The sequence below is a fragment of the Chamaea fasciata genome, unplaced genomic scaffold (genome assembly GCF_029207755.1).
Source record: "Chamaea fasciata isolate MVZ Bird 193981 ecotype frontalis unplaced genomic scaffold, bChaFas1.0.hap1 SCAF_1, whole genome shotgun sequence".
NCBI classification, from domain to species: Eukaryota; Metazoa; Chordata; class Aves; order Passeriformes; family Sylviidae; genus Chamaea; species Chamaea fasciata.
This window is the reverse complement of record NW_027094086.1, coordinates 53,517,599-53,533,711: the sequence shown is the minus strand read 5'-3', so window position 1 is coordinate 53,533,711 and position 16,113 is coordinate 53,517,599. Positions and strand designations below refer to the sequence as shown.

The 16,113-nt window shown below is 43.8% G+C and overlaps 1 protein-coding gene across 2 annotated transcripts in view; it reads left to right on the top strand.

The window, feature by feature from the left end:
- Nucleotides 1–13,558: 13,558 nt before the first annotated feature.
- PTPN2 (protein tyrosine phosphatase non-receptor type 2) overlaps nucleotides 13,559–16,113 on the top strand; it is a 30,496-nt gene continuing 27,941 nt past the window's right edge. Inside the window, exon 1 of one of the 2 annotated variants that reach the window (XM_066183918.1) lies at nucleotides 13,559–13,773. In XM_066183918.1, the coding sequence (XP_066040015.1) occupies nucleotides 13,705–13,773 (69 nt within the window). In that variant the 5' untranslated portion in view covers nucleotides 13,559–13,704. The remainder of the gene's footprint in view (nucleotides 13,774–16,113) is intronic. The other variant, XM_066183908.1, reaches the window with a different exon arrangement.

Genomic DNA, 16,113 nt, shown 5'->3' with positions numbered 1-16,113 from the left:
AGTTAAGGAGAAACAGAAGTGATGTTATATATAAGTAAGCGGCTTATGGATGGGAAACTATTCTGAGTCATATGAATGTGCAAAGAAATGTAAGGGAAAATTGGAATGACAAGTTGACAAGCAACACAACTGACAGCTTGGAAGTGAATACTGATGGCTTCATAACAGATGAATATGAAGGTTGATCTCAGATGGTATCATTACATCAGAGCTATCTAAACTAGTGATCTTAAGTTGGGAAATAGAAACAGCTTGTAGGAGAAAAAGTAGAAAATAGCTGTCCCTGAGAGTTTTCACAGTAAGAACAGACAGAAAAGTCTAAACTTAGCAGCGGTGGCTTTCCTGCATCTGTTTTGTAGTGTGGAAAGAAACATCAGAAGTATAAAACAGGGTATAAATGCTGCCAAAATTACCAGTTAAATCATTTTTGCAGATTACAATTATGATAGAATATCAAATACATTATTATAGCTGTTGCCTACAGAATGGTTGTGTGTGCTTGTTTATAGGCTGAGGAAGCCTTAAATGCCTTTACTGTTAGGTGGTAACACAAATCTTTCTCTACCTTATAAAAAGATTTCACAGCACCACCAGTTACCACGGTAATATTTAGTGATTTGGACAGTGGGGTCAGGCAGGGTTTGGTGAACTGTGTTTGAAGAAGGACTTCTGCCTTCTAGATTCCATAGCCTCTCAGTGACCTCAGGGATGAGCCAAATCCCATATCCTTCAGCAGTTTGCTCATTAAAGGGGAGAGTAGTGCTGAGGGAAGGAACATGTGCTGGAGCCTTTCCTCTTTAGCCTCTCGCCGTGGATGGAGCTGCAAGATGTCAATCTTCCTGCTCTGTGGGGACAGAGGCACAGCTGTGGTGGGCCACAGAAAGCAGGACTGTGCATGGCACACATGGTAGTGTTTGATGCTAGACACACTTCATGATGCCATCCATTCTGAATGTGACAATTTCATTTACTACAGGTACATCTTTAGATGATTTTTTCCTTTATTTGGAATTTTTCTTTCTCACATTTTTGAAGTGAGCATACAACTTGATGTGATCTGCTCAATAGATTGGAAAATTTCAAGTGGCTTGTTCCTGGAGCTGAATCAAGGCTTCTCCACGAACAGGAAAATTTGAATTTTGCAGCAGTACTAGAGGCTATACAAAAGAACGTGAAGGTTGTAGAAGGTGGATGTGCATGCAGAAGAGCATGGAGGAAAGAGGAGAGGGAGGTGTAGGGAGATCCGTTGTCAAGACCATTCAGCAAGGTTTGGGATGACCAGGAGTAGAATTATGATGCCTACTTCATCAGTCACTGGATCCCATCTCTCCAGTCTCTAGTTTCAGGAGATTGTTCCTCTCCTTGCCCACACTCCTCACCTCTCAAGCAATAAACATCTCATCATTTACACCTCCTCCACTGCTTCCAGGGATCAGCTGCTCTGGCAAAGGAAGGGGCAGAAATAGAACTGGCTCAGAAAGTCAGGTTTGCTACTGTCGCTAATACATACTCACTTTTAGAGTGAGTATAAAACACACACAGAGACAATGTAACACATATATCCTTACAGTATAAAAGTATAAATTACTTAGGCTGAGCGAATTTGTTGTCACAGGGCAGAGATCTGTTGCCCACATGATAGGAGCAGCTCAAATGCATGGTCTTCCTATCCACAGGAGAAAGGCCTTGTCAGAGGAAAGAGCAGAACTTGGCTGCTCTTTACTGGGGCCGTTGTGCCACCATGAATAGCTGCATCCATAGGCAACCTGCCTACATTGCCTATACCTGCAGCTGGCCCTGCTGTTTTCTGTTCAAATAAAGTAAAAACTCTAAATTTAAAATGGAAACATCAGCAATAATTTTCTTTAATTTTCTTCATTTGAAATTTTCTTTCATTTTGAAAAAGAAGGATAAATATTTGTATCAGGGCATAATATCCACATGTTTGTCTGATACCAATCTGAATTTATAGTGCAGCAGAGCTGGTACTGTGCAGTTTGAAGGATGATAACAACACGGTGAAGTATTTACTATGGAAGTAACTTGCTTATTACTCATTACATGATCGATACTTTCATTGTTGGTAAGTGTAACAAACATGCTTCATTAAAATGCTATTTAGCTATAATAGGTTAAGAGCTTTGGAAATTAGTGTTTTAGGAAAACCACATATTCCCCAAACACAACAGGATTAGCAGTTCTAAAAAAAAAACCAAAAACAAACAAACAAACAAAAAAAACTTAAGCAGCTGTACAGGAACATTAACATATCTTTGCATGTACAAGCAGAGCAGCTTAACAAACTCAGGGTCCATCCCAAAATCAGCCTTATATTTATGTCTTCCAGCAAGATAATAATTCTTGGGGCCATTTCTGTGTATCTAAAAGTAGGTATATAAGAAATAAGGACCTATTATGTGCTCTGAGGGTAACAGGAATCTCAGATAGGGCAAGTGGCTGTACCCGCAGGCAGCTTCAGACTTCAAGGAATATTTCTGAAAGGGCATAGCCAAGACTTTCAAACTGTTAGATGATACTTCAGTCTCTTCTTATGGAGGATAGACCCCGCCTCTGTATCTCAGATTCCAAATTAAATTTCCACAAGGTGTATGGGGATACTATGTTATAGATATGGAATCACATACTTAGGGATGTCATATGCTATATATATAGTTTATATATAATTGTGAGGCATAACAAGACAGAATAAATTTAACTAAGGAACATTCTGGAGACATAGTCCAGATAATATGTATCAGCAAATGTTAAATGGGCAGTGCTAGAGTAATTTTCTGCTTTGACCACCATTAGGAGAAGCTAAACATATCTGTCTAGGGAGGTTTCAAACTCCAGTAGAGAGAACACCAAAAGGCTCCCTAGAGACGTGCTAAGCACTCCTCCTCCCTCTGACATTTCAAAAAGGAAATGTGATGAATGTATTCTGACAAAAATAATAGTTCATTGTTTCCAAAGCATTTGAAACATCTGGATTAAAACATGTAATGAAATCCCAGACAAGATTCCAGGGGAAGCATACTTGAATTTCTGGAAGACACGTGACTACTAAAGCTAATATCCCATTCACTGGAAATTTTGAAAATGTTTTGTTGTGCTCAATTAAGGCTTCTCCTCTGCGCATGAAATTCTTACTAGCGTAAATGCCGCCTTACTGTCAGATGTGAGGGTGCACTCCCTTTAAAGAGAAGATGTACTGTGACTTCATACTAATCACCAGCCACTTTATTCCTCTTATGTCTCAACTCAGCAATGCTGTTAGATCAGAATCATGACAAGGAGAGCTTCCCAACAGGAACCGCTACGAGAACAGATTACCCAAGGGAATCATTAGATGCAGGAAAGAATTTATATAATTTTAAAATGTTATTGTGTAAACTGTATGGTCATAGTTTACATTAACATATTTTTACTTAAATTTTTTCTAAATCTTGACATTTCACTGTTGCAAGAGAAGAATGAAGTCTGCATGTTGCTAAGTCTCTTTTCTACAGTTTTGTACAAATTAGCATGGTTAGTTGGCCTTACAGGAATAAGAGATTTTTGCGTTGTGACAGAAATTTAAACTGAACACTAAGGCGCATGCCAAAGCAAACACAGCCCAAAGCTGAGAGAGCATCCACCATAGGAGCATGCTGGAAAGAGTACTTGAGTATTTTAAGAAATGTTCACATCATGCCTTAGGATTAATGGCACTTTGAACGTTCCCGCACTCCAGCTCTGTTGTGGAGGCATACTAGCAACTGCTGTCCAGGGGATGCTCCTTTCAACCAAGGTCAAGAGAGTGACACTAATTGCCAGCAACTGCTTTCTGCCCAAGGTAACCCATTGATACATTGTTTAGGAAACAGGTATGCCTGAAATACAGAATTTCTCCCCACGCAGCTTATTCAACATTTCCCTCACCATTATGCTTTTGAACAAGCTGAAATACAACTATTTCAGATGTGTGTGTCTTTGGTGAGTGGCTTATGTACCATCCCTAAGTGCTGAGTATCTCTTCTGAGCCCCTGCCCTTGAGATATCTGAAATACAAAGAAAATACCCAGCACATTGAAGTGCTCTGTGGGAGGACAGCAGGAGCAGATGATATTTATATACACAAGTATTATGCACAGTATAAGCATATGAATGGAACACTGAACAATATACAGAGCCTACTTAACCACCATCTGCTGATTTGCACAGATTAGTGAAAGCAAAACTATTATTCCCATTTTTCCCTCAATAATGCTATATTCTGATGAAAGAAGTCAATTTCCAAGAGTTAATTCTGCAGTTATCTGCATAATCATTAAAAGTATCTGCCTTACTTTTTATAGAAATATTTTTAAATTATCAAGAAAAATATAATTCAGCACTTGATAATTTTAGCTAATTAATTTTTTTCACAGTGTGTTAGAATGGTAGATTTAAAGGTATACAGCTATGAAATTCCCATTAGAGAAACAGTCGTATAAAATGCTGTACATGTAAGTTTCTAGTTAGAGTAACCAGAGAGCTATAACTTGCAGAATAGATTTTATTAATGTGATTAATTATCAAATCTATAAATGACTCTCTCCTCTGTGGGAACAAGGCACCCCCACTTCTTCCTCTCTCAGGAAAGTGAGACATAAAAGAAAGAGAAGGGAAAATTTTAACGTCACCCTGAAAAGCATATACATTTATGTTTTATAAACATAATCCTTGCATTGTTTCATTGGAACCTCCTGTCCAAAGATATTCAGGATTTATTCCACTTGCTGTGACAGAACTGTGTAAATTCAGTAATAATATTGCACAGTGTTGATGTGTATTTGACAGCAGAATTAGCTGTAATGACTGATGCAGTCACCTCCTTCAGTTGTCTTCCTCATCCTGCTTTCCAAGGTTGCTGAAACTCTGGAAATTAGGTGAGAATTATCCTTACCACTTTTTCTGAGACAAAGAAATACTGTCATCAAATGATTTGTGATGTTCCTCAGAGAAAACTCAAGGACAAAGACCATGCACGTGGCAGAGTTTCACAAATAATACATCCCACTTCTCATTCACCATTGCTGCCGGCATATTGTTCCTTGTATGGCATTTACCAGCCAAAATATATTCTTAATCTAGAAATTAGATTGTGCATTTATAACTTCTGATGACTATAAGGTATTACCAATGTGTTGAGAAGCAGTAGGAAATCTAGACTGTTCTGATTATGACATACATGTTCATGTAACAACTTCTTAGGGAATGCAGATATAGGCTTATGGCAATCGTATCTCCTAATCCCCTCTCCGCATCATTTTCAGGAATCTAGTCACCAGATTCAATTAAACGTTCTTTCTTAAGCAAGAAAAACAAAAGGGAAAACGGAGGTGGTCTTTCTGGAGGACAAAATAAACAAAAAACCCCAAACATCTTTGGTTTTGCTCTGTGACTTACCTGTCCTGCTCAGTGCTTCAGAGGGGGCTGGTGTGAAGAAAGCAGTCATCTTGGACAACGAAAATTAATTTCAAGTGAATAGAGCTTCCAAAATTAGTGTAAGACAAAGGGAGTTAGAAGTTACCTGAGATGTTGAAGTGACCCTGTGGGATATTTCTTGATGAATACAATCTTAATAACATACTTTGTTTCTTTATCTCTTTGTAACATTTTTTTCTTTCTGCAAATCTGTGTTAGAAAGTCTGCCATCAAAGAACTTGAAGAGGTCTGCTTGAGAAGTGGTACCATAAGGTTTTTAAAAGGAAATTTTTTAAAATTTAAAAGGGAAATGTCGTTTAGTGATGTCTCTTTGCACACAATGAGAGAGAAGGGGAAAAAAAACCAAAACGAAACAAAACAAAAAACTTAAAAACATAAAATTTAAAAGATCCAGAGAGTTTCATACACCTATTTTGATACTGGACACGTTCTGCACAAGGACACTTTTCTCCCTGGGTTGTTAATTCCAGTAAGTGGTCATGTCATGACTTGAGCTGCTGGAACCGTTCCACTGGCTAAAATAAGATGTTAAAGACCTTGACAGCATTCCAATTGGAAAACGTGTGTTATGGATCCTTCTTTCAGTACATTACATTCAGTTTTTCTTTTCTTTGAGAAAACAAACAAATTGGCTTAGCAGTTACAGCCCATTTGTATGCCACAAGGGTATGAATTAGAGGTTTGAAATGTCTGGACTGAAAGAAACATAGCATACATTCAAAAGCACTATTATACTTGTTTGGCAAAACAGATTTTTAAGACTCCCTACTTTAGTAGATTAATTTCAAAGACATTTTTATAAGAGACATCATCAAATTAAAAAGGGAAAGATAAATTTTACATGCACTACTAATTTGGTTTTTTTAGGAAATCATACTGCCTGAAAAATTAACAATTTCTTCATGGCTCTTTGCCACCTACAGGCAAAATCTATATTCCTCCTTGCTTTTTGATTTGCTTTGAAGGTAAAAAGAGAGGTGCATTGATTATTGCAGTCCTGCCTTGCCAAGTAAGTGCAGCAATGCAAATTTTGCTGTAGTGTTCCGCAGCCCTTACAAGATCTAGTGCCTTTCCACAGTGACACAAGTGTGAACACCTTGTTCTCTATAACATACCGAAGGACATCTCAGCAGGCAAAATGAGCCACACACTCATGGAACTCTGCCATCATAACAGTGACTCAGAGAATGTGGCTCCTACAGGGCTGCTCATTATCTCAACAGGACAAGCTTCTACGGGAAATTGTATGAAATTTGATATATTAATGTCAACTTAAAAACAGGCAAAGATATCACAAATCCTGCACAGACCTACCTCTGCTACCATTAGAAAGACAGAACTAATTATTGTAATATGTGTTAAATGCTCACCACCACATGGGAAATTTTAGTAGTATCTATGAGGCTGGTAACAATAAGATGTTTTAAATCACTATTACAGTGAGTAGTACAAGAAAATCCTTTCCTGTTATTGCCACTTCAAGTTGCCTAATGCAGAAGCATAAATTACAAACATGGATTACAATCTGAAGACTCTTATTTTGAACTATTGGGGCCAATTTAAAAAAAAAAGAAGGCAAAAAAACAATTCAGGGATTGTTACACCCATGAAAATAGTCATAATTGTTTTGTTCTGATGCTGGGAAACCCAAAGAAAAACCGGAACATAAAACTGAGAATACAAATTTATAATAGGAACATTTACTGTTACTCCTCAGGAGTAACAGTCTCAGGAGAAAGTCTTCTGCTAAAACAGTGTTTTCTTACCAGAACTTCTCCTAGCAAAAAACAGTGGTCTGGTCTATCACAATCTTTCCAGCTGTAATTCAGAAAATTACCTTAATTTTGTAATTTGGAAGATAAGCTTGAATATAGATGAAGATACATATAATCAAGCATGGAAACCACTAAAATACAGAATCTGTGCTGGAAACAAGTTACAAGATCATGATACTATGACTTCACAATTGTAAGAGAACTTCAGTGAAAGTCTCACTGGCCAGCATAAAGAACTGCTCCAGAACTGTTTCCAGAACTGCTCCTTAACCATTATGTAAAGTAATGCTTTGAAATAATAGCTGTGAGATTAGAAATGGTCTAAGCAAGGAACAGCCCTATTCAGTCTGTGAGGCAATTTTCAAGTCTAATAAATCCATGATCTTCAAACAAACTTCAATGTGAAATCTCTGTCAGCTAGAGGCTGTTACTATACATGCCATTTCTAGCAAAAATTGACCTGACCAGGACCATGGGATGACACTAAGCCACACTCACTGAATTAGAGTTTCTCACTTGCAAATGACAATTTCAATAAATGTTCCTGTAGCTAGGGGTGAAAAGGAAAGAGAGACAGAAAGTCAAGCATTGTACACAAACCTTCCCCAGCAAGCAAGATCCTCTCTACAAGCAAGAAAAATAATATCTCAGAGTCATCTTTCTCTCCGCAACCAGCTCTTTTCTTCTTCCCGTAGCCGTACTCAACACCCCCTGCATTGACTCATAGGCATTAGGCTTTGTGGCTGACTGCACACCCCAGCTTAGGCTGCTGGAAGGGCTGTTTCACAAAGCCACAGCAGAGCCTAAAGTTGTTCTATCCCTCAGACATCCTGGCTGGCTGCCTTTTCTGCCAGCTGGAGTGTCCATTCGCTCGTGACAGCACTTCTGCCAGTCACCCTTTTCTTTCCATACTCCACAAGTATTTCAGCTTCACCATGGGAGTCCAGAGCCATACAGACTGGCACAAACCTCTAGACTGTGAAAGACTTCCTTAATAGTTCTTAATATTTCCTTTCTTCCTTGGCCATGAATTTCTTCTACATAGAACTCCAGACAACAGTTTGGGCAATCATATAGCCTAGGCACAGCTACTTTTTTTCCATAATCTCATCATCTTTACTACAGACCTGGTTTTTATCAGACACTGGACACTAGGATCCCACAGTTGTGGATTTCTGACTGATGTGAAAGACCTCCTTAGCTGAAAGCAAACCTGTCTGAGGCCCTTGCACTTCTGCTTTTGTTGCTGCTACAAAGATTTGCATTTTGCTACATACATTTTGAAGGGTTTGCTGATGGAGGTTTGGGTGTTCTCGTGGTTTTTTTTCCCCGCTCTTGCTGTATGCTAGAATATAATTTTGGGCAGGGGAAGGAAAGCAATAATATAGTTGAGGAAAGGTATTTATACCAACACCCACTTTCAGTATTGGGAATTTTAATGTTCACTTGAGCAAGGAATACAGCATCCCAAAATCTGAAACAGAAAGAGTGCACTGTAAATTCACGCAAAAAATGAAGCCTGTTTTATCCTGACCTTTTCATTCAGCTTCTCCTACTCCCTAGCAGATGCCAGAAGAGTGGCCAGCCCTTTTGGGTTTCAAGTCCTATCCAGTTCTTTGGTGAAGGGAGGATCCTCTTCTCCTTAAGGCCTTGGGCTATAAGACTTAAATCAGGAATTATATGCTCTCCTCCTTTCACATCGTGGCAAGCTTAAGCACATTACAGTTCTTTTCCTTAACAGTTAAAATTGATGTGGAGTGTATTTGTGAACAAAACCACCTCAGGGAAGAATTTGTTCTTCATCTACCACTATCTAAAATGGTTCTCAGAAAAGCAGCACAAACCAGATCATTTCCAATAAATGGTGCTTAAGTAGTTCCAGTGAATGACCCAAAAAAGTACACACAGAGGAACAAACACTTAGTCTGTTCCAGACTGGTACTAAAATAATTGTTCAGCCAAGGTCACTGGACAAAAAACATTTAAAATTAACTCATATGGTCTTCATGGGCACCAAAGTCAATTTTGAAATCAAAACTGCTGTGGATACCAACTACTTTAGGGTGACTGTTTTGTCTGCACAGCAATGGGCTTCTCAAATTATCTTCGATTTTAATTAAAAAGCGTTGCTTGCTTGTGTTTATACTAAGATAGAAAACACTACAATATACTAGACTTTCCAGCAACTGCTATCCCTCTATGCATGTTTCCTGCAGTCTCAAGGGCTTAAGACTTTCTGTAGTTGTTCATCTGGGTTTGGCTGCACAGCTAATACAAAATGGGAGATTACTATTTGCAATAGAATGAAGTTTTCTAATGAGTGTACTTGGTTTATGTTGTATATACAGTTCACTTTCACAGACCATTAGAAATGTAGTCTTGGGCCTATCCTGGGCTCATATCCTCAAAGCTGGAGAACTGGTGCATTTTCAGCATATTTGCAGTAAAAAAAAAAAAAGCAATCCAAAACTGCACAACAGCAATTTCTTCAGAAATCCCTGGTTTACAAGTCTTTGCTTTTCTAAGCCAGCTCTAAATCACAATTAATAAACATTTTTAGCTTTCCACGAGATGTCTCTGGGCACTGATCTGTGTTAGAGATTCTAAATTGAGCTGCTACCATAAAACACCCTTTCCTAACAGCACAACTACATTGCTGTCCCAGTATGAACTACATCCCCAAATATCACAAGCACAAGTGAAAAGCACATCATGTCATAAATGCTAAAAATACAGAGCAGCCAGCAAGCTTATATACAGGGAAAAGCCTACCAAAGACTAAAATCAGTGAGGAAGGTGTCTATTTTAATTTCTTTTTTAAAATATGTTATTTGGCAGACAGCTTCTATGTACCTATTTACTTTCTTACACGCAGCTTGTGCAACATGAGTTTTCTGAGGTAAAGAACAATTTTATTAATTGAATTAAATAAATCTGTTTCAAAGAAAAACCAATCATTACCTTGAGGATGGGCACTTGGATTATTTTCTGTACTCTTAAATCATAAACATAATTCACAAATGTTTTCTTATTTTCTTGTTTCATAACTGATCATGCATATAACACTGATTAAGTGGACAGCACCTGCAGAACTATAGACATGACCCACGCCTCAGTTGTGCAGGCAGAAAAATCCAAGAAAGCCATTTCCTATACGGATTTCAAAGCTTGAGCCCACAGTTCATGAAAATCTTGTGCAACTTGAGTTACTTGGAAAAACTTGTTATGAACTTACTGATCAGTGCTGTCCCATCTGCTGTGTTTCAAAGGCATCACACAGGTGATGGTCCAGGACACCAGCTTTTCTTCCAGGACTCGTGGGAATACCTGAGCCAGTGGACTTGGAACATTGTATGGCAGAAAGGAAATGCAGCGGCATTCAGTGACAAAAATATATTCAAAAATAATAGTTGTTATTGTTGTTGTGCTTAAACATCAGGTGAGGCCCACAGGTAAGGAGACAAGGGGCTGCACATGGGGAACCACAGCGATGGCACAGCCACACTCAGTGTTATGATGTTGGTTATCACAGGAGCTGTAGATCATAGAATCATATGATCTGGAAGGGATCCTAAAGATGTCTGGTTCCAACCCCTCTGCATTGGGCAGCGACATATTCCACTAGACCAGGTTGCTCAAAGCTCCTTCCAACCTGGCTGTGAACACTTCCAGGGATGGGGCATCCACAGCTTCTCTGAACAACCTGTTCCAGTGCTCCATTACCCTCTGAGCAAAGAACTTCCTCCTAATACCCAATTTAAACCTAGTCTCAATTTATGGCCATTCACCCTTGTCCTATCACTTCATACCCTTTTAAAAAGCATCTATCCATCTTGTTTGTAGGCTTCTTTCAGGTACTGGAAGGTGACAAATAGGTCACCCCTGAGTCTTCTCTATTTCAGGCTGAACAATCCCAATTCTCTGAGCCTTTCCTCATTAGAAAGGGACTGCATTAGTCTGATCAACTTGGCCCTTCCCTGGACTTGGCTCCAATAGGTCGATGTCCTTCCTGTCCTGGGGACTCCAGAGCTGGATGCAGCACTCCAGGTGGGATTTCACAAGAGCAGAGCAGAGGGGCAGAATCCCAGGATGTTTTTAGCTTTCTGAGCTGCAAGTTCACACTGCTCGCTCGTGTCCTGCCTCTCACCCACCAGCACCTCCAAGTGCAGATTCTTGGCAGGACTGCTCTCCATCTGTTCAGACCCCAGTCTACATTGATACTGGGGTTTGACCTGACCACTGGGTCCGGTTAAGCCTCATGAGACTCCCATAGGTCCACTTCTCGAGCTCGTCCAGGTCCACGCCGTCCCTCTGGACGGCATCCTGTCCTTCAGCTGTCAGTCACACCACAGTTGACACGCCCAGCCCCTGCCCGTGTGTACGTGCCCGGTGTCGGGGACTCAGAGGGGAGTGGGCGCCGGTGGTGGCCGAGCAGGGAAGCCGAGGGGAGCTGGGGCGCACTGCAGGGCGGAGGCCCCTCGGGCGTGGGAGAGAGCAGATACAAACGTTTCCAGGGAAACCTCCCAATCCGTGAGGGGCCGTGTTGAGGGTGGGGGAGAGCCTGCCTGCGGCAGGGAAAAGTTGTGCCGGGAGTTAAGGTTGAGGACGGGAACCCGCGGGAGAGGAGGCGGCGGCGGGGCTGAGGGCAGGATTGTCACCGCGGTGCGGGGACCCACTGTAACCTCTCACAAAATGGGGAAGATTGGAAGGGATCATCTGATCCAGCCTCCCTGCTCAAGCGGAGTCACCCTAAAACACATTGCACAGATGTGTCCAAACGGTTCTTGAATATCTCCAGTGAGGGAAACTCCACAACCTCCCTAGGCAATCTGTTCCAGAGCGCGGGCACCCGCACAATAAAAGTTCTTCCTCATACCCACGTGGAACTTCTATGCATCAGTTTCTGCCGTGGCCACTTGTCCTATTGCTTGGCACCACCGAAAAGAGCCTGGCGCCATCCTCTTGGAACCCTCCCTTCAGACACTTGCACTGCTGGTGCATAGTTCCCCTTTGTGGCGCTAATTCACACATTTTTAAGGCGCCGGGCGTTTCCCAGCGCCCTGTGCTGAGCCACGAGGCATCTCCCGCCGGCCCGGGGGCCACAGACTGGTGTCCCCCAGCAGCCGGCGCAGCGTAGCCCGCTCTGACCCCGCCCCACCCTTGGTTTTGCCCAGCGCCTCCCGGAGCCGCTCCCTAAGGGACTTTCTGTCCCAGTGAGGCAATCGCTGCGGGACATGGCGTTTCTGCTTTCGGGAGGGCGAGCCTCGCCGCGATTTGTCTGTCCGACACGTCCGTGTCTCCGCACTTCTGCTTTTCGGAACCAGCGGCTGCCGGCGGGGCACATCGCCGGGGGTGCGACGCTGAGCGGGGCTGGAAGAGCTCATGCACCCTTTGGGGGCGGTGTCCGCTCAATGACATCGGCACAGCAGTGCGGGACTACAGGCTGAGGGCAGAGTGGCCGCAGAGGGGCCAGTGGAAAAGGCAGTGGTCAACAGCAGCAGCTGAACGTGGGCCAGCAGAGTGTGGAGGTGGCCAAGGCCAATGGCACCCTGGGTTATATCAGCAGTAGTGTGGCCAGCAGGACCAGGGCAGTGACTGTCCCCCTGCACACGCTTTGGCGAAGCTGCACCTCAAATACTGAGTTCAGTTCTGGCCTCCTCAGTTCAGAGGGACATTGAGGTTCTGCAGCGTCTCCCGAGCAGGGCAATGAAGGTAGTGAAGGGTCTGGAGCACATGAACTGTGAGGAGCAGCTGAGGGAGCTGAGGGTGTTTAGCCTGGAGAAGAGGCGGCTCAGGGGTGACCTTAGTGCTCTCTACAACTGCCTGAAAGGAGGTTTTGGCCAGGTGGGGGTCGGTTTCTTTTCCCAGGCAACCAGCAACAGGATGAGAGGACATGGCCTCAGGCTGCGCCAGGGGAGGTTCAGGTTGGACATCAGGAAGAAATTCTTCACAGAAAGGGCGGTTAAATACTGGGACGAACAACCCAGGGAGTCACCGTGCCTGGAGGTTTTTAAAGAAGGATGTGGCACTTACTGCCATGGTCTAGTTGACGTGGTGATGTTCGGCCACAGGTTGGACCCGATGATCTCGGAGATCTTTTCCAAGCGCCCTGAGCCCGTGATTTTTGTGACAACAAACCCTCGGTGGCCGTTTGGCGACAGAAGCCCCTGGCCCTGCCGAGCCCCCGCGACACCTGAGCGCGGCCCCGCCCCCCGCCGGGCCGGTGACGTCACCCCAGGTGCTTCCCGCCTCCTCCTCCCGGGGAGGCGGGATCTCCACGGCCCTCGGTGGGCGGGGTGAGGGCCGCGCATGCGCCCGGCGCCGGCTGCGGGACACCCGGTCGCGAGTGTATGTGCGCGCCTGCCGCTCTCGTGAGGCGGGGGGCTGCGCGCGAGCGGTCGCAAGCTCGCCGCTCGGCCTCCTGCGGACAGGCTCGCGCGCCCTGGCGGCCGCCGCCATCATGTCCGCCGCCATCGAGCAGGAGTTCCAGGAGATCGACGCCACGAACGACTGGCAGGCGCGTTATCTGGTGAGCCGAGCAGCGTGGTCGGCTCCAGCCGGAGAGCGACGGGGAGGGAGGGAGGGAGGGAGGAAGGAAGGGCGGGGCGAGAGAGACCCGCGGGCCGGCAGCGCCCGTGCTCGGTGTGCGGCTCCGCCGCCGTCTCAGCTGCGGGAGAGCGGAAGTCGCTGGGCCAACGCGACTCTCGCCCTCAGGTGCGAGCAGCGGAGCCGTGGGCAAGCGCTGCGCATGCGCAGGCGGGGCGGGTCCGGGAGGGGGCGGCGGCGCGCAGGCGCGGGGCGGGGCACGTGCGCGGGCTCGGCGGCGGCTCTCGGTCCGCGCCGCCCGCGGGGCTCGACCCGGCGGGGCCCGGTGCGGGCCGGGGCAGCCGCCGGGGGGTTCCCGCGGGCTGCGGGTGCTCTGGGGAGCCGTGCCCCGTAGTCCGGATTCGGCCAATGCTTGGGTTTCCCCCCTTCCCCCCCGCGGTTTTGTGCGGCTCCTCAAGCACCCGTGCTCCCTCTTCAGCGCCCGTTCCTGCTGCCTTGGCCAGCTCGGCTGCGGGGACCCTGCGCGAGTGCCACTTAATAAAATACATTATTTGCAAAATTTTTTTTAACGAGATAAGTAACTTCCAAGAAGAGTCAGTTCCATAAAACAGACATTATGTATCAGCTGGTACCACTGGAGCAGTTGTTCAAGCCCGCGATATTTTGTAGCACTTTCACAAAAGAGGAAAGAGAGCCAAACGCCAAAGTTTTCTTTACTGACTTCGTATTATGCATTTTCTCTGTTAAATTAGCAATGTATTTGATTTATATGTGATTCAAATATAGTGTCTCTAGTGTAGTGTTTCAGATGTTGCACTTCTGGATATATCTGTATTACAAATAAGTAGCATCTAGCAGCGAGCCTGCCAGAGTTGCGGGAGGGTTTGGGCAGTGTACTCAGGCACACGGTGTGGTTCTTTGGGTTATTCTGTGCACTGTCAGGAGTTGGACTCGATGATCTTTGTGAGTCCCTTCCAGGTCAGGACATGCTGTGATTCTGTGTGATGGCTGGATATTATGTGGGAATACTGATTTTAAAATTAGTCATTAGACTTCTTAAGTTTAATTATTTTTAGCAAGCTTTCTCTCCCACGCTGTCACTGTAGAAGTGTTTCTAGCTATTTTAATGTTTCTTTACTAAAGTAGGGGTCTGTTTCTGTGCACTGATGGTGCAGGTGCTTTAGGAAACAAAAGATGTTGCATCCTTTTACTGAGTAAAACAAAGTTTACCTTTCATGGGAGCTTGAGTGTGAATGCCTACCAGTTCCATTTGTTCCATGTGCAAGCTCCCAAAGCTTGTCAGCCATGTCAGCAAGAGAAGTTCGAGTGTGCTGTACCAAAATAAAAACCCTAATAGATCGAGATTTTTATAGAGATGTGTGGAGTATTGGTGCTTGGCAGTTGCTGCTCCACGTTGTGATTTATGTTCTTTGCAGATTGTCAGTACATTCTAAAGAAAGGTCAGGCAACCAATGCTAAGAATTGGAGCTTTCTTTTGTATGTTACATTTCCGCTGATTCCCTTTCTGGCTGTGTTCATTTTCTGGGAATAGACTAGACTGTTTAGGAAGTTTGAAGACAAAGATAGTGGGAACATTGAGAAGACCAAAGAATGCTCAGTTGTAGTAAGAAGTTTAAATGCCCTTTGGGACATAATGATCAAATATAGCAACATAATCTAAAAACAGAAGGAGAATACAAAGTAAAATATTGTAAATTCTGTGCTGTGCAACATTTCTGCTGAGACAGCATCAGTACAGAGATACAAAGAGCAGAATACATTGAAGGCCATTTTCAGTTTTCTACATAAGGTAATTCTGTATATCTTAGTGAAGTTGTAGAAAATGTGCACTCAGGGAAGAAATCAATAAAGCAGAACATTCAGAATGTGTGAGCTGTAGGGTGCTTGAGACTGTGTGTGAGCCTGAATACCTCACACTTTATTGGAAGGTTTGTATTAATGCCTGGGGAGAACAGGCTTTGATTCACATTGATATTTATGACTCTGGAATTCTTCATATTGGTTCACATTTAACTACAGCTGTATGGGATGAGCCACCAAACCACCAAGGATAATCCTATGGCTCGTAATAGTAGCCATAAAATCATTAGCTGGTTTACTTACCTTTGTGGGGCTTTACGCTGCCAGGCACTTTAGAGGAGCCAGCAGAATACTGCTACTGCATCTGAGTCCCTTATTGCTTTGGGAGATAATGTGCAGCTCTGAGGTAAACTGTAAGTGTAATAAATATCTGGAATTAGGGAGGTTTTTTTGCCCTTTGATCCTGATGCATCAGTTGCTTATCACATTTGGTAGTTTTAGC